Source organism: Oncorhynchus kisutch, linkage group LG7, assembly GCF_002021735.2.
Source record: "Oncorhynchus kisutch isolate 150728-3 linkage group LG7, Okis_V2, whole genome shotgun sequence".
NCBI lineage: Eukaryota > Metazoa > Chordata > Actinopteri > Salmoniformes > Salmonidae > Oncorhynchus > Oncorhynchus kisutch.
In genome coordinates, this window is record NC_034180.2 from 17,027,745 (window position 1) to 17,046,317 (window position 18,573).

General features: G+C 42.5%; 2 protein-coding genes across 7 annotated transcripts in view; both read left to right on the forward strand.

Moving 5' to 3' along the window:
* The window catches only part of LOC109893866 (protein eva-1 homolog A-like), a 10,475-nt gene extending 3,956 nt beyond the window's left edge, over positions 1-6,519 (forward strand). For 2 of the 5 annotated variants that reach the window (XM_031828550.1, XM_031828551.1), the window contains exons 3-5: positions 3,059-3,398; positions 4,223-4,579; positions 4,678-6,519. In XM_031828550.1, coding sequence (XP_031684410.1) covers positions 3,290-3,398; positions 4,223-4,579; positions 4,678-4,790 — 579 coding nt within the window. In that variant the 5' untranslated portion in view covers positions 3,059-3,289 and the 3' untranslated portion in view covers positions 4,791-6,519. Of the gene's footprint in view, positions 1-2,269; positions 2,869-3,058; positions 3,399-4,222; positions 4,580-4,677 lie in introns of those variants that run through there. The other 3 variants (XM_031828553.1, XM_031828554.1, XM_031828552.1) reach the window with 2 other exon arrangements.
* A 706-nt stretch (positions 6,520-7,225) lies between these two features.
* On the forward strand, positions 7,226-18,008 carry LOC109894234 (XK-related protein 5). Of its 2 annotated transcripts, XM_020487551.2 has the most exons (9): positions 7,237-7,431; positions 8,311-8,506; positions 12,761-12,927; positions 13,074-13,207; positions 13,291-13,369; positions 13,542-13,711; positions 13,796-13,907; positions 14,005-14,417; positions 14,723-17,863. In XM_020487551.2, the coding sequence occupies exons 1-9, from the start codon at positions 7,323-7,325 to the stop codon at positions 15,425-15,427; spliced, it is 2,085 nt and encodes a 694-aa protein (XP_020343140.1). In that variant the 5' UTR covers positions 7,237-7,322; the 3' UTR covers positions 15,428-17,863. The 2 variants fall into 2 exon arrangements, with proteins under 2 accessions (XP_031684416.1, XP_020343140.1); XM_031828556.1 differs by having other exon boundaries at positions 7,226-7,431; positions 13,542-13,907; positions 14,723-18,008.
* The last annotated feature ends 565 nt before the right edge of the window (positions 18,009-18,573 follow it).

An 18,573-nucleotide genomic window follows, 5' to 3' on the forward strand; every position in this document is an offset into this window, starting at 1 on the left:
ATATTGTGGATAGATTGTTGCTTCCATCGATGTAATTGTCTGCATCATTTCCAATCCCCTATATATTTTTGGGGTAAATATATCTAAATACATACATACACATACCCATATACATATACAGTGGAAGTCAGAAGTTTACATACACCTTAGCCAAATACATTTAAACTCAGTTTTTCACAATTCCTGACATTTAATCCTAGTGAAAATTCCCTGTTTTAGGTCAGCTAGGATCACCACTTTATTTTAAGACTGTGAAATGTCAGAATAATAGTAGAGAGAATGGTTTATTTCAGCTTTCATTTCTTTCATCACTTTTCCAGTGGGTCAGAAGTTTACATACATTCAATTAGTATTTGGTAGCATTGCCTTTAAATTGTTTAACTTGGGTCAAACATTTCGGGAAGGCTTCCACAAGCTTCCCACAATAAATTGGGTGAATTTTGGCCCATTCCTCCTGACAGAGCTGGTGTAACTGAGTCAGGTTTGTAGGTCTCCTTGCTCGCACACGCCTTTTCAGTTCTGCCCACAAATTTTCTATAGGATTGAGGTCGGGGCTTTGTGATGGCCACTCCAATACCTTGACTTTGTTGTCCTTAAGACATTTTGCCACAACTTTGGAAGAGAGCTTAGGGTCTTGGTTAATTTGGACGACGCAAGCTTTATCTTCCTTACTGATGTCTTGAGATGTTGCTTCAATATATCCACATAATATTCCTACCTCATGATGCCATCTATTATGTGAAGTGCACCAGTCCCTCCTGCAGCAAAGCACCCCCACAACATGATGCTGCACGGTTGGGATGGTGTTCTTCGGCTTGCAAGCCTCCCCCTTTTTCCTCCAAACATAACTATGGTCATTATGGCCAAACAGTTCTATTTTTGTTTCATCAGACCAGAGGACATTTCTCCAAAAAGTACGATCTTTGTCCCCATGTGCAGTTGCAAACCGTAGTCTGGCTTTTTTATGGTGGTTTTGGAGCAGTGGCTTCTTCCTTGCTGAGCGGGTTATGTCAATATAGGACTTGTTTCACTGTGGAAATAGATACCTGTTTCCTCCAGCATCTTCAAAAGGTCCTTTGCTGTTGTTCTGGGATTGATTTGCTATTTTCGCACCAAGTACGTTCACCTCTAGGAGACAGAACGCGTCTCCTTCCTGAGCGGTATGACGGCTGCGGGGTCCCATGCTGTTTATACTTGCGTACTGTTGTTTGTACAGATGAATGTGGTACCTTCAGGGGTTTGGAAATTGCTCCCAAGGATGAACCAGACTTGTGGAGGTCTTGACTGATTGACTGATTTCTTTTGATTTTCCCATGATGTCAAGCAAAGAGGCACTGAGTTTGAAGGTAGGCAACAACTCCAATTGACTCAAATTATGTCAATTAGCCAATTAGCCTAACAGAAGCTTCTAAAGCCATGACATCATTTTCTGGAATTTTCCAAGCTGTTTAAAGGCACAGTCAACTTAGTGTATGTAAACTTCTGACCCACTGGATTTGTGATACAGTGGGATAAGTAATAAGTAAAATAAAATAAAACATTTAAAAAATGCACAAAGTAGATGTCCTAAGCGACTTGTCAAAACTATAGTTTGTTAACAATACATTTGTGGGGTGTTTGAAAAATGATATTTAATGACTCCAACCTAAGTGTATGTAAACTTCCAACTTCAACTGTACCTTTATTATTACCCACAACCCCTACCACCCTTCCCCCAATTGGAGTAAACTAATAAACAATAACACTTAGGCTTCTACCTTCAGTTTATACATATCATAAGTTACACACTTTTACAGACACAATCCATTTTACAATAGTTATATTTTGTTTGTTTTTAGTCCTTCCTCTATTTCTGATGTCCATCCAGTTTGATTTCTATTTGTAACTGTGCTATTTCACAACATTTCTGAACCTATATACATTTTACAAACCCCTTGTGTTTACAAACCCCGTCTGTTACCTTGTTGTTAGTAGTCCCACCCTTCAGCTCCATTCAACCACTCCCATCTATTGCTTAACACCATCCATTTTGGATTTCTATTTGCCATATATTTTTCAACTGTGCTGTGAAGCTTCCCAAAAGTCCTGAACCTTTCTATTCTTCTAGCTTCTACAGATTGTAAATTGAAGAGAAACATTTTTCTAAAATAATTATTATATTATTGATCGATTGACTTTTCAAATCACCCAGTATTGCTATCTGCAGCGTTAGTTCTAGGTAAATGTTGCAATTCTCAGCCATTCCTGGACCTGTGACCACAAATGAGCTACATATGGACAATACCAAAATAAATGATCTAATGAAAATCTGCAGAGCTGGGATAGTTGTATATATATAACATTCTATTGGTTGCAAGATTTTTGTATAATATTTGAAACAGAAAAATTGGAAGTTTTGAATCCGGCGTCATTTTGCGTGCCAATTCATTAACCACGTGCCATGGAATCGGTACATCGAAAATCTCTTCCCAACAATTTTGCAATTTATATGGCACAGCTGTCCATTTTTTGGGTCGTTAAATTACATTGGTATATATTTTTATTTATCACAACGAGGCTTGCCAAACCATGAAAAGCAGCGCTGCCTTTCTAAGTTTACAGTGTTTACAATTTCTTTCCCTTCACTAAATACTGCCTTTTTGTCCTCTCCTTCTGATTGGGTGGAAGGCCACTGTGTTTGGATAACATCTAAGTGGTATGTCTGGGGTAAATTAGAGCATTTTGTATTGCTTTATTGACTACATAACTGCAATGGCATGTTTACAAGGGGGAAAAGTGGAAACCAATGATTGTCTCGGGCTCTGTCATTTTCTCTAGACTCGCCAGACAGACCCACCATCATCCAGAGCCATCAGAGTTTGAGACGGGGTTCGTCGCTTGCTCAATGTTTTGTGACACTTTTATTTAACATGTGGCTAACGAGGAGATACCAGGATAGGGACATTGCTCAGACTTTCTTGTAAAAATCATGCAATAATTATGAGATCAATTAAAATGATCTTACTTTGTCACTCACTACTCTCCTTCCCTCCCTCTCTCCCTCCCCCCATATTTGAAGCCTACAGTGACAGAGAAGACTGCTGTGCTGTTCTCAGCTGAGGAAAGGAGAGAATTCAGTTCAGACTTTATGGAAGGGGGTAGCCAGAAGACCTGATGATGCCCTAAGGGTTCAAATTTTGTTTCCATAAAACCATATAGGATTAAAGACCAGAGTCAGCCGAGTCTGACTTATAGACAGAAGATACTAGCCTAGACCAGAGAGGCCAAAGACACAGTTAGCGGCATCATCATGAATGCCCCGCCCACAGGAAGTCCCAGCCCAAATATGGAGGTGAAGGTGGTCTCCCAGGAGATGGCGTTGTTTAGCAACGCCCTGGCGGCCTACACCTTCATAGCAGGTAAATATTGACTGATACAACAGTTGTACAGCACAGGAGGGTGCTGAGTAGGGGAAGGCTCAAAACAATGGCTGGAATTGAGTGAATGGAATGGTATCAAACACATGGTAACCACATGTTTGAAGTGTTCGATACCGTTCCATTGATTCCGTTCCAGCCATTACTATGAGTACATCCTCCCCAGTTAAGGTGCCTCCAGCCGCCTGGATTGTACAGGTGTTATTGCTATTGTTTGGAATATATTTTTGTTACAAATGATGATTGAAAAACATATACTTTTTTACCTTTATTTAACTAGACAAGTCAGTTAAGAACAAATTCTTATTTACAATGATGGTCTATCCCGGCCAAACCCTAACCTAGACAACTGTGAGCCGCCCTATGGGACTCCCTATCACGGCCAGTTGTGATACAGCTTGGAATCTAACCAGGTTCTGTAGTGATGCCTCTAGCACTGAGATGCAGTGCCTTAGACCGCCGCGCCACTCGGGAGCTCGACAGGCGTCTGTCAGTCTTACTTGCATATATAAAGAAGATTACTCTTATTAATCTCGGCAGGTAGCCTAGTGGTTAGAGCGTTGGGCCAGTAACCGAAAGGTTGCTGGATTGAATCCCCGAGCTGACAAAGTAATAATCTGTTGTTCTGCCCCTGAACAAGGCAGTTAACCCACTGTTCCCTGGTTGGCCTTCATTGTAAATAAGGATTTGTTCTGAACTGACTTGCCTCGTTAAATAAAGGTAACATTTAAAAAATATATTTTCTGCTCTCATGCTCTTTGTTTGTCTCTCTTTCTCTCTCCCTCTCCCTCTCTCTCTTGTCTCAGACCAGCCGGAGCGAGCAGCTCTTGTGTTTGTTAGTGGTGTGTGTGTGGGTCTCCTTCTCACCCTCTGTGCCCTGGTGGTGCAGATACACTGTCGCACCGACTGTCACTACAGTAACCGACGGCGACATCACCATCAGCATAGAAACAGGACTCACCACCATCACCATGGGGACCATCACTGTCACCACCACCATCAACATGGCAACACTAACACAGGCAACCCTGGCGTAACCGCGGAGACGAGTGAAGACAGCGACTCAGAGGACTGGGACGACAGGAACTCTGACCGTACGGCTCGACGACGAAGGCGATTTGAGAGAACGCTGCTGCAAACCAGCGTTTTCACCTCCGCAGAAGGTAACACACACTGTGGAAACATTTTAAGTGTAGTTTATTATTAAAATGTTCTGGAAGCAGTTGAAATAAAGATGGTTGTGTTTTGTTTTGTTCTGTAGAGTTGGAGCGAGCTCAGAGGGTTGAGGAGCGAGAGAGGATCATGCGAGAGATCTGGATGAATGGACAGCCTGATGTCAACACTGTCACACGCAGCCTCAACAGATACTACTAACAAGAATGGAGAAAGAGAGGAAGAGAGAGACAAAGAGAGTGATGGATACACATAAGGATGGAAGAAGAGAAAAAGAAAGGATAGGGAAATGATGCAATTTTAGACAATGTCGCATTGGGTGCGTGAAGCCTACAAATCAAATATTATTGGACACATACAGATATTTAGCAGATGTTATTGCGGGTGTAGCGAAATGCTTGTGTTCAGTAGTTGTGGATAGAGACAAATGGGAATGGATGAGGGAGAGGACAATGACCTCCATCCAGTCCCTCTGACACTGGGCACAGAACCATGAGGTTTAGGGTGTGTCTGGCGCAGTGATGTAGTGGTATACACAGTGGGTACACGCTTGATTGCCTTCGCAGTGAGTAAAGTAATGTTCCTTATACTTTCAATGCATTTTCCACAAAAATGCGCAAACATAAAAAAGGTGTGTAAACAGCTTTTACGTGCATTTACCCTCCACTACACCACTGGTCTGACATGACACCAGGCTTACGCCAATCTAAGGCTCTTGGGAGCTGTGATGGAGAGGGAGAAAGTGCACACTTCACACTAGAGGAAAGAAGTAGGTAATGAGAATGCAGCAGCCTAATCGTTGCCCAGGGTGGTTCCTCTGGAGTCAGCCCCCGCCCGAGACCTGAGGTGGATGTTGTCATCAACCTGTGTGTAAACTGTGACCTTCCTGACGTCATCACCATCACCGTTGACAGCGGCCCACAATTCACATCTATGGAAATCTCTGTTTTCCTGGCTAAACGTTCTGGTTTTTGTCCTTTGTTCCAGACAGGTACTGACTTACACAGCACAGTTCACTACAAGGACAAGGACCGCAGAGAAGACCTGTCAACTGGAATTACATTTTTTTGCCTTCACTCAATCTTAATGTGTATTTAATTGATTCACTGTTGTACTTTGTGGATTCATTCCTTTTTATAAAATAGCAACACTTTCTTAGCTTGTCTCAGGGACGCTTTGAAGGGTTGTCGTTGGGGAAATGTTTGCATTTTGAAGATGATGCAACAATCCTTCCTTAGAGAGACTGTGACTATAAAACTGCGTCAGTTTGGTTTGTCAGCAGGAGTGTGCATTCGTTAGGTAACTAGGACGGCTGTGTGCCTTAAACGTAGTCACGACAGACAGAGGCACTGCTCCAATTCAGTCAGCTCCTGAACTGTGCCCTTCAGACAACAAGTGCAATACAGTCCCCGTACAGCCCTAAAAGAAGCCACCACCATATTGCTAACACCTATCTTTTCCCTTCAGATGTGAAACACTGAAGAGGTAGCTAGAGTCTCTACTATATGTGTTGCTTTTGGAGTGAAGCTGGGTGGTGGAACACTATGATGTTTTTAATCGGGTAAATGGCGCAACACAACAGTGTTATTATCTCAGCAGTGTTTCTGGGTGTTTCCCCTAGCTTGTCGTCTATATTAGAAAAGCTGTCTGTGAAGTGAAAAGTCTGTCTGAGAGAGAGGTTCTGTATGCATCCTTCCTTCCGCTCTTCCTTGAGGGAATCGCAGGTCTGAGAGAGGTGTCTAAGTGAAAACAGTCTCGTTCTCACTTATCCAGTCCATACAGATCAGTGATTTCCTCAAGGAAGGGAGAAAAGACGGGAAATAAACATTGCATTGAAGGATACTTTAATTTAGTGCTCAAACAAGGACAGTGAATGACTGAGACTAACACACGGACCTTTTATTGAATAATAAAACCCTTTGGAAACAAATGGTCTGCCTGTTTCGGTCTGTCCTGTGGGATTATACTACCATCTGATGTTAACTGTAGTGTACTACACCGCTTGTTCAATCCCTCCAAAACGAGATGGGATGGATGAAGGGGCTTCCTTTCCAAATATTTGGTCAAATTCTTAGTTATTTGGTAACAAATGCAATCACGAGACAAATATTGTATTAACTATCTAATGCAGGACACTAAATACTGTATTAACTATGTATTATGGAAGTCATGCTTTTTACCAATGTTATTCATTAGTTGAAATGAAAAAAAATCTGAGACTTTGCCTTTTAAAGGGGCAATCGGTAGTTGAAACAATAGCAAAGCCACACCCTCCCCTTTCGGTAAAAAGCTGAGGGATGGGACTGGATAAGTGTAACCACTCTCAAATTCATAGACAGAGCTATGAATACAAGGACTGACCATCCATGATATGAACATGATAATTGTAACCATGTTTTGAGGCTATATAATGTTTGTTTACAAACATTGGAATGAAAGAAAAAAAAGCGGATATTTTGGATTCTGATGCGGGAAAGACAACTGTACTAAACTCATGAGATATTTGGTATATTCTTCAAGAATCAATGGGTACATATCATTAATTTATACGTCCAAAAACAAATGTAGAAACTGCAGATTGACTTTTTAATGGACCATGACGGGCCATGACGTCAGAAGCCATCTTCAAAGGACTACGGATCCGAGCAGAGAACCTCCTACCTTGTACCGGATTATGCTGCATGGGACTCATCACAATAACAACACAACAGTTTAAGATTCTACATATCCGTGATGAGACAATACACCACTTCCCGGGACAGGGGAGGCTCCTGCGTGGCCTGCTGCCAAGTTTGCGTTTTCGCGTTTACTGCATTTCTCATTGTGGCTGAGCGGACTGCGCGTAAGTTTAGCACTGCCGTTACCGAGAACGACCGAAACACACCTCTCCGGTGATGGAGATGGGCCTATTATATCACTCACCACACCTAGGCTACACGTCAAATCATATCAGTACAGGGTTATACCACGAAAGGCTGCATGCATAAAGGTTTAAATAATTCATATTTCCTAAAGTATAAAAATGTTCATCTGCATTTCATGATACAATCTTTATAGGTGCGTGCATCACTTGTGTTGGTTTTCTATATTTACCCAGATGGTTATGAAACCATGCAGTAGCACAGCCGCGAACACATTGCAGCTGTAGCTTTAGTTATGCTAATAGAAAAGTGGCGCATTTTTGTCATATTCGAGCGCCTTTTTCTGGGTGCCATGAATGGATAGCGGATTGGGGGGACCCGACTCTATCCTCTCTCCTATACCGCCCATCTGGTCCGGCAGATGGTTCATATTGCCGAGACAGGAGAGGGAGAAAGAGGGAGGGTAGGGGAGGAGAAAGAAAATGCAGATCTGAAGGGAGAGAGCACTGCATCGTTCGTTCAGTGGTTCTCCCAGACATGAGGAGCGTGCATTTTGTAGCCAATTAGAGATACGGAAACAGCGCAGAATCTCCCAGACCCTACCCTGGCCTCAGCCTATAGTCGTGATGGAGGTCGCACACACACATACTATGCTGAAACTGCACTTGTTCAAATGCTTAGCACGTTTGTGGTCTCGAGTCAGAACAGATGTTAATTAGGATATTAATTACACATTAGTTCGATGTTAATTACATATCGATGACATTTTGCCTGTTCACATTTGTACATAAACACCGTCAGCAAGTCAGCAAAAGTGTACATTTGTGTAGATGTACTTACCAGTGCGTGTGTCTCCACAGTGATCTACTGTTTCGTGTACTACCTGTGGGTGGGGCATAACTATTGCTATGGCCACTGGGCGGGGCTTACAGCCTTGTTTCTCCTCCCTGGATGGGGCCCCCAGTTGCTTAGTTGGCTGTGGTACCAGGCAGATGGACGTATATGCAGCAAAGATCTCAAATGGACTCACATCCTGCACCTGGGCATCTTTAGAAGGTAATGTACTACATAGCAAATTGAGCAGTGTTGATTTTTCAGTGTAACATTTCAAGTGTTAAATTCACGCTGCAAGTGTGAAATTAACACTCAGTGCCATAAAAGAGCCCCCAGTGTTGGTGTTGATAAACAGAGTTATTGTTTTACACTGTGGAGAGTAATACAGTCCCATACACATCATTATATTTCCCAGCATGCTCTACTGTAGGTAGAATCTTTAGGATTGTTTTAATATCTGTATTTGCATGTACATTGATTCATCTTATACACTAAGATAAATAACATACATTTTTCAAAACAAATCCAACCAGTTAGTTAGATTTACTGCACCCGTTTACTGCACCCGTCTTTAGGTAATCTTTTTTATCAATTTTTCTAACCCTGACAGCCATTCTGAATGCAGTTTGCGGGTGAATAAAAACTGTTGGATATCCTAACTCTGGATTTCAATAGGAATTACACATCACTTTGAAAGCCAGCATAATGTGACTTGCAGGCCTGATGTGGCCTGTAATCCTGGAGTTTCCTAACACTACTGTGTTAAGTCCGCATCCTTCCCCTCTGAAACAGTTCGAAACAGTTTGTGCATATATTATGATATTTTGTGACGTTTTTGTTAGTTTTGGCCTTCGGCAAGGGTTTGTGAAGACAAAAAAATTCTCGAGGCAATGCCGAAGATCAGAAGCCGAAGTCTACGCCGATTCGACGGTGATTGGTCAACAGTGGGGATGCTTCAATAAAGTGTTTGTTGTCATTCAACGATAGACGACTCGTTTTCATGAATTTTTTAAACTTGAGAAATACTGCACCAAACATCCTAGTTAGATGTACAATTACACAACTAAGCTTTCCTCTGCAAAAAGAAGAAACTGAAGATCTTGTACAACGCTGTGTACTACTCCCTGCAGGTACTATTTAATGAAGCTGCAAGTTGAGGACTTGTGAGGCGTCTGTTTCTCAAACTAGACACTCTGATGTACATGTCCTCTTGCTCAGCTGTGCACCGGGGCCTCCCACTCCTCTTTCTATTCTGGTTAGGGCCAGTTTGCTCTGTTCTGTGAAGGGAGTAGTACACAGCGTTGTACGAGATCTTCAGTTTCTTGGCAATTTCTCTAATGGAATAGTCATCATTTCTCAGAACAACAATAGACTGACGAGTTTCAGAAGAAAGTGCTTTGTTTCTGGCCATTTTGAGCCTGTAATCGAACCCACAAATGCTGATGCTCCAGATACTCAACTAGTCTAAAGAAGGCCAGTTTTATTGCTTCTTTAATCAGTACGACAGTTTTCAGCTGTGCTAACATAATTGCAAAAGTGTTTTCTAATGATCAATTAGCCTTTTAAAATGATAAACTTGGATTAGCTAACACAACGTGCCATTGGAACACAGGAGTGATGGTTGCTGATAATGGGCCTCTGTACCCCTATGTAGATATTCCATTCAAAATCATCAGTTTCCAGCTAAAATAGTCATTTACAACATTAACAATGTTTACACTGTATTTCTGATCAATTTTATGTTATTTTAATGGACAAAAAAAATTGCTTTTCTTTCAAAAACAAGGACATTTCTAAGTGACCCCAAACTTCTGAAAGGTATTGTACTGTCGTGGCCAAATGTTTTGAGAATGACACAAATATTAATTTTCACAAAGTCTGCTGCCTCAGTTTGTATGATGGCAATTTGCATATACTCCAGAATGTTATGAAGAGTGATCAGATTAATTGCAATTAATTGCAAAGTCCCTCTTTGCCATGCAAATGAACTGAATCCCCCAAAAGCATTTCCACTGCATTTCAGCCCTGCCACAAAAGGACAGGCTGACATCATGTCACTGATTCCCTCCTCGTTAAAACCTCTTGAAGCTAGGGGGCACTATTTTTATGTTTGGAAAAATAACGTTCCCAAAGTAAACAGCCTATTTCTCAGGACCAGATGCTAGAATATGCATATAATTGACAGATTAGGATAGAAAACACTCTAAAGTTTCCAAAACTGTCAAAATATTGTCTGTGAGTACAACAGAACGGATACTGCAGGCGGAACCCTGAGGAAAATCAAACCAGGAAGTGGCTTCTATTTTGAAAACTCCATGTTCCATAGCCTGCTTTTGCTCCATTTAAAGGGATATCAACCAGATTCCTTTTCCTATCGCTTCCTCAAGGTGTCAACAGTCTTCAGACATAGTTTCAGGCTTTTATTTTGAAAAATGAGCAAGAAAGATAACATCGCATCAGGTGTTCGCATGAGTTTTGCTCGTGCAACAGAGTTTGGGCAGCCATTGCCTTTCCCTCTCCTACAGAAAAAGACAGTTGCGGTTGATATTTTTTTTAAACCTGAGGATTGATTATAAAAATGTTTGACATGTTTCTGTGGACATTATGGATACTATTTGGAATTTTCGTCTGCGTTGTTGTGACCGCTCTTTCCTGTGGATTTCTGAACATAACGCGCCAAACAAACGGAGGTATTTTGGATATAAAGTTAATCTTTATGGAACAAAATGAACATTTATTGTGTAACTGGGAGTCTCGTGAGTGAAAACATCCGAAGATCATCAAAGGTAAACGATTAATTTGATTGCTTTTCTGATTTTCGTGACCAAGCTACTTGATGCTAGGTGTTCACAATGTTTTGTCGAGCGATCGATAAACTTACACAAACGCTTGGATTGCTTTCGCTGTAAAGCATATTTTCAAAATCTGACACGACAGGTGGATTAACAAAAGGCTAAGCTGTGTTTTACTATATTGCACTTGAATGTAAATATTTGTAGTAATATTATTTGAATGTGGCTCTCTACAATTCAGCGGTTGTTGATGACAATTATCCCGCTAAAGGGATGGGTAGCGTCAAGAAGTTAACACAGGTGTTGACGAGGACAAGGCTGGAGATCACTCTGTCATGCTGATTGAGTTCCAATAACAGACTGGAAGCTTAAAAAGGAGGGTGGTGCTTGGAATCATTGTTCTTCCTATGTCAACCATGGTTACCTGCAAGGAAACATGTGCCGTCATCATTGCTTTGCACAAAAAGGGCTTCACAGGCAAGAATATTGCTGCCAGTAAGATTGCACCTAAATCAACCATTTATCGAATCATCAAGAACTTCAAGGAGAGCGGTTCAATTGTTGTGAAGAAGGCTTCAGGGTGCCCAAGAAAGTCCAGCAAGCGCCAGGACCGTCTCCTAAAGTTGATTCAGCTGCGGGATTGGGGCACCACCAGTACAGAGCTTGCTCAGGAATGGCAGCAGGGGACTCCCTGGTGGCACAGTGGTTAAGGGCGCTGTACTGCAGCGCCAGCTGCGCCACCAGAGACTCTGGGTTCGTGCCCAGGCTCTGTCGTAACTGGCCGCGACCGGGAGGTCCGTGGGGCGACACACAATTGGCTTAGCTTTGTCCGGGTTAGGGAGGGTTTGGCCGGTAGGGAAATCCTTGTCTCATTGCGCACCAGCGACTCCTGTGGCGCTAACCAAGGTTGCCAGGTGCACAGTGTTTCCTCCGACACATTTGTGTGGCTGGCTTCCGGGTTGGATGGCTTGGTCGGGTTGTGTATCGGAGGACGCATGACTTTCAACCTTCGTCTCTCCCGAGCCCGTACGGGAGTTGTAGCGATGAGGCAAGATAGTAGCTACTAAAAAACAATTGGATACCACAAAATTGGGGAGAAAAAGGGGTAAAAATTCAACAACCCAAAAAAAAGGAGGCTCAGTGATTTTAATTTGGAAATCTGTTCTAAAGTATTCCTACAAATAATAGAGAGATATATGTGATTGTATTAAAGTGTAAGCAAGGTTTGTAATGATTATGTTTTAGTCAAATATTATATCTGTTTGGGCTTTTTGCGGTCTACAAATTATTTTAATTATATTCCGTCCCCCTGATCATCCACTCAAGAAAAAATTGGGCCACGGCTGAATCTAGTCCCTGCCATACAGTGTTAAAACAACACCCAAAATGACTTACTGTAACAGTGTTTTTGTTTAACACTAATATATATATATATATATATATGCAGTTGACATTTTCTACACTACAGAGTGTTACATTAACACTATAATCAGAGCACCTTTTACAATCAGAGATAGTGTTAAAATGAACCATTTAAGTGTTGATTTAACACTGCAAATTTTGCTGTGTGCTACTGTAGTACCTCTTTAGGGTTAGGGGTCAGAGGTGAGAGGTCAGCGATGAAACAAAAACAAGTGTCTCACTCCCTCTAACTCTGTTTTGTGTGTGTGTGTGTGTGTTCCAGGTTATGGGAGACTATGACATCCACTGGAGAGGATCGGTGTAGTGAGATAATGCAGCAGGCTGATGTTTCAGCTCTCCGCCTGTTAGAGGCACTGGTGGTAACTCTGCCACAGACTGTCTTGCAGACATATGTCCTCATCTGTACCGATGTAGGACTCTCTTCACCAGGTACTACATGTCTGTGTGTGTGTGTCTGTGTGTGTGTTTGATACAATCACCCTACAGAGTATTCATATTATCTATCCCTCTACCTCTCTCCCCCTTCCCTTCCCTCTCTCCCCAACCTCTTTCTCTCTCTCTCACTCTCTCTCCAGTGTCAGTGTGTTTTGCGGTGTGCCTGCTGTCCCTGGCCTGGGCCTTAGTGTTGTATGCCAGAGCCTGTTCCCTCATCAGACCTGGACATCTCCCCATGACCCCTGCTGCTATTGCCTGTAGACTGCTCTGGAGGGTAGGAGGGCTGGCTGGGCTGGGTGTGTGTTTGTGTGTGTGGAAGTGTGTGTGTGATAGTAACAGACTTGTTGTATTGTTTAGGTCAGTATGTTGGGAGCACGTCTCGCCACCCTCACTCTCTTCACACGCCTGTTCCGCCAGTGGGTACTTGGTGTTATTGGTGAGTGTGTGTATATATATGTGTGTGTGTGTGTCTCTTTTAGTGTGCGTTTGTAGATAGATGTGTGTGTGTGTGTGTGTGTGTGTGTGTGTGTGTGTGTGTGTGTGTGTGTGTGTGTGTGTGTGTGTGTGTGAACATTCAGTTATGTTTGTCCTGCTCCTGTGTGTCTCAGGTCTTCACTGGTTGGGTGCTACGTTCTGGTTGGTGTCGCAGCAGAGTGACATCATTAAAACGCCATTGCGCTGGCGCCTGTTCAACCTGGTTCTGGGAGCTGTTCACATCTTCCTCTTCCTCAACGTCAAAGACGGAGCCTCCAGATGCCGCATGGCCGGCTTCTACTTGGTGTGTGTGTGTGTGTGTGTTCCCTACACATATACAATCATGCGCATCCTGTGTGTGTGTAACTCTCTCTACTCTCTCCTGCAGGCCATGTTTATCGAGAACGCTCTTCTTCTGCTGGCAGGTTCCGACTTCTTCAGTGTTGCATCATGGGATAGCATGGGTATCCCAGCCGCCGTGTTCTGTAGTTTCCTCATTGGTGAGACACGCGCACACACACACACACACACACACGCACGCGTGCGTGCACACACACTCATACTCACATACTCATATGTCGGTCTTTGTTATTACAGGAGTGATAGCTTTAGTCCTGTACTACCGGTTCCTCCACCCTAAGTCCTTTGAGATCTTCCAGAGCATACGTCACCATGGAATGGGCGGAGCTTGTGCAGTCCGGGGCTCTTCTCTCTCATTGGAAGAGAAGAGCCATCGCCACAGTCAACTTGTGGGTGGCGGGAATCTGTTGGAGCTCCCTAGCCAATGGCAGGGCTGGAAGCACCACCACTGGTTGCTGATTCGCCTAGCCATGAAGACAGGTGATGTGGCTAGAATAAGCCATGCCTATGGTGAAGGGGGATTGGTCAGGCTGCTGGGACTAGAGGAAGAGACTCTGCCAAGGTCCCCAGACATTCCGCAACGTTCTCTCAACGTTCCACAATCTTCTCCCATCGTTCCCCAGGTTGACGAGGTCAGACAGGTGGAGGAGGTGAGATGAGCACCCAATTCCATTTTTCCCCCTTCTCCTTGAAGTGTATCCTTGACAGGTTATTGTTTTGGTCAAGTTTCTGTGTCATGTTTAGATGTTCAAAACGCTGATCTTTTCCAAATAAACCAGCACTCTGGTATCTGCTTTTGAATGGGTGCAGATTTATTTGCTATTCTCTACTACTGTTGGATGTTCTCTGATAAGTTATCTATTTCCTGGATGTGAAAACAGGACAAATATAAGCACCAACCAAATTATTATTATTATAGAATATCATTCACCATAGCTGTCCTTCTTCTTCCTAGGTTATAAAGGCAGCCCCAGCAAGAGACATCATCAGTGAGGTGAGACAGGCAGTGAGACAGGGGGAGGTGAGACATGTGCTGCCCTCACCCTCTCCCATCCAGGAAGTCAACCCGCCGCTGGTGGAGGTCCTAGTTGAGGAGGTTAGAGGTCACCTCTCTGAGCCCTCCAACCCGCAAGACGACTCCAGCCCCCCTCATTCCAGTCCCCCTCCCTCTGAAGAACGAGATGAGGAAGACTTCCAGAGCGCAACCTACTGCTCCCCCACACCCTCTTCACCCAAGTACCCAGACTACCGCCACATCGACAGCAACGTGGTCACCTCGAACACCGAAGGGTCATCTTCTGCGGGGTCACTGGATGCCAGACGTGATTCGTCTCCAGAGAGATCACCGTCCCTGCTGTTGGGCATGGGAAGCCCCCAGCGGAACTTTAACCCCATGGAGTCTGGCACCGCCTTGTACTTCAGCACTGACACAGTCTCCCCATCCAGTGGCAGTTACCTGGGCTGGGGCTCTGAGCTGTCGCCCATCTCCACCTACCGTAGACCCTACCGCATCAGGGAGCCCCTCTTTACCTCCACCCCCAGACAGGAGCCTCGTGCTGTTCCAGAGGAACCAGGTCCTAGCCCCTCTACCACCGCCACCACCACGCACGCTAGAAAACAACTGGTCCAGTTTGTAGACCATAGAGAAAAGTTGATCTAAAGGATGACAATGGGTGGAGTGAGATGATCAGACCTGGTCAAATACATGTAAAATACTCTCAAATACTTATTAAGGTGTATTTGATTTAGCTTGACCGGGGTGGAGCTGGGTGGGTGAGGTTTACACTTTCGGGACTATTTAATTGGTTCCATTGTACCACTGTTCCATTCCATTCCAAGCTAAATCAAGTGTGCCTAAAGTATTTAAAAGTATTTAACATTATTGTATTTGACCCAGGTCTAGAGATGATAAAGAACACAAAATATAGAGAATATATTACAAGATATATGACGTTAGCCTGAGTGTCAGGCTGGTTCTGTATTCAACAGTGCTATTACAAAATTGTTGTCATGCCAGACAACTGGTCTATTACTAGCCAAGGGCTTGTTGACTAAATTAGAACCAGCTCGGCACCCAGGTTAGCCAGACGTGTTTCACACTAAATAACAATAGCTTGTCTTGAGTATCCATTTTAATTAGCCGGTGTGAGGTTGTGAATCCACATGTATCTATCACACACAGACACACTAACAGAGAAACTGCACTGGAAGTAGTCTTTAGTTAAGGAACAGAGGGATGTCCTTTTGCTCTTAGGCCCCGATTCAATCAATCACAGATTAAGAAAACTGCACTGTGAGTATGCTCAGAATGTCCATGCAGTATTATTTTAATAACAGATGCGGTTTCATGTTGACATTGAATGATAATGTCCGTGAGAGTAATGGCGTGTGTGGTGTGTCAGATTTAACATGGTTAACGCCTCTGCTAGAGGATATACCATAGAAATAGAATCTAAAACTAGAATCTAAAACTAGATTATATTTCTATGACATAGAAATTGTGAGTGAACCCTCAGTGTGGTTTACTTTATGCCCTGGATTGAATTAGTGCCATCATAAAGCGTTATGATTCATCATTAGGCTATGATAGCTTAAGTTGGGGTTTATTAAGGTTTGACAGAGAAGAGAGTTTATATGTTTGTCTTTGCTTCTTTCTTTTTTGTATATAACTGCAATAATTTGAGGCAGTTTGCACTTTTACGAGGTATTATGATATGATTGGGATAACTGAAGGGGTGCTAATAGTTAGTCAATGGAGACGCTCTGATCACATGTTAGGTTTTACTCTACTATTATAGGCTACTGTATATATATTCATTATTATAGTATTCAAATGTGATATTTAATCTAAAGGTAACCTAACAATAATAGGTAATGTACGTATTATGTGAAATTTTAACCGATATTCTTACTCTTATTTCCAATTTGTTTACAGCTAGTCCCGACATGTCAAGCAGACCTTTAAGTCTGATAGGTACTAGTATTTAAATATATAAAAAAATATTCAAATGTGTTCAGTGTTCAATTCATTTCGGTCAGTATAGGTGCTATTTCTAAATCTCGAATTTACCTCAAATGGCGAAGATATAAGATCTTTGTGGACCATTGTCGGGAGAAATCATTTCTATTTCTGTGAGACAGGAGAAAGATCCAACTAATCGTATCTATTCACGTGGCATCAAAGCAGACTGTATCTATCAGTGTGGAAGTGCCTGAAACAAGCTGCTAGTAGTATTGATGAGCTTCCGGATCCTCTACAGCCTGGTCCTATTCCTATCCCTATCCTATCCCCCTAAGGGGGCCCTTTGTTCCTAGAAGGCTAGGTAGGGAGAGAAATATAGCTAGGCCAATCTAGAGGTTATAGGTCATGTGCTGCTATGGATGTTTGGAGGTCAGTGTTATCAGAATGTTGTGTTTTTTACTGTCGTTTATTTTTTGTTTCATTGTGTTTATAGTGAATTCAGAACTAACTTTGTCCCCAGGCTCAAGAGAGAGAGACAGCTCGGGACGAGATCAGTTCAGAACTATTGTTTTATCTCTGTTGATATAAAGGGAATGTGTGAGCTACCTAGAGCTGAGGAAAATGGTACTACTGCATGCTCGTCCTTATTTTTACACAGCCTGTCAAAGACAGTGTACTGTGTCTAATGATATATGTGAAAAGAGAAATCACTTACACACACATTGCATTAACCAGCTTTTAGAATGTATGTCCATGCAAAGTTAATATACTAGCTAATATAGCCTACTAATATCAGTATGGACTTTTAAATGTATCTTGGTGCACAAACACGCTTTAGAATACTATCTCAATGCCTGGCTTGATAAGGAAATAATCAGCGCTTGCCTTGTAGAAACGACAGCATCAGCTGCAATGGCTGTCAGTCTCATTGCCTTATCTGTATATGCTCGTCACAATGAATGGAATGGTGCACGTCAATTTCCAGCTTCTTGCATTGTACACATCTTCTTTTTTTTTTTGTGCCCACATTTACTGTATGAAATGTGTACAGTAGTGTTCTACAGTAGTGTGATTCACTGTGTTTTGACTCGGTAAAGTTTTGTATCTGTACTTGACAATGTATTAATAAGATCTTGTTGTTGTTGTTGTTATTATTGTTACACCAGGTGAACGTGATGCATCTGATTGCTTCATCTAATGTCGTTATTCAAATAATATAATGGTTATTCATAATTGTATAAAGTACAGCTGAATAAACACTAGCGTTACCACAATGGAAGGATGCTGTTGCTGTTGTTTATCTAGTCATGCAGACGACCAGGGTTCAAGGCCAATCTGTCACACCTTCTTTATTCTGTTTCTTCATGATTATCTAATAAGTTGTTTGTCAGCTGAGTTAAACGAACAGGGGAACAGAAAGAAGACTGATCATTCATTAGTTACACAATAGCTTTGCTGTGGTTTATGTCTTTTGCCCTCTGATGCTTTATTATATATGATGACTTGGCTTGTTTTGCAGTCACAAGTTGTTCTTGAAACGCAGTCTTGTGTAGAAAGTGTTAGTAAATGCAAATCCTATAGGCCTACGTTTCTGCTTTACCTGCATCGAGGGGCCTGTTCAGGAGGAGTGTATTTATTTGTATTTTACCTTTATTTAACTAGGCAAGTCAGTTAAGAACAAATTCTTATTCTTATAAAATGACAGCCTACCAAAAAGCACTAGGCCTCCTATGGGGACGGCCTACCAAAAGGCCTCTTGCGGGGACTGGGGCTGAGAATAAAAATAAATGTAATTAAAATATAGGGCAAAACACATATCACGACAAGAGAGACAACACAACATG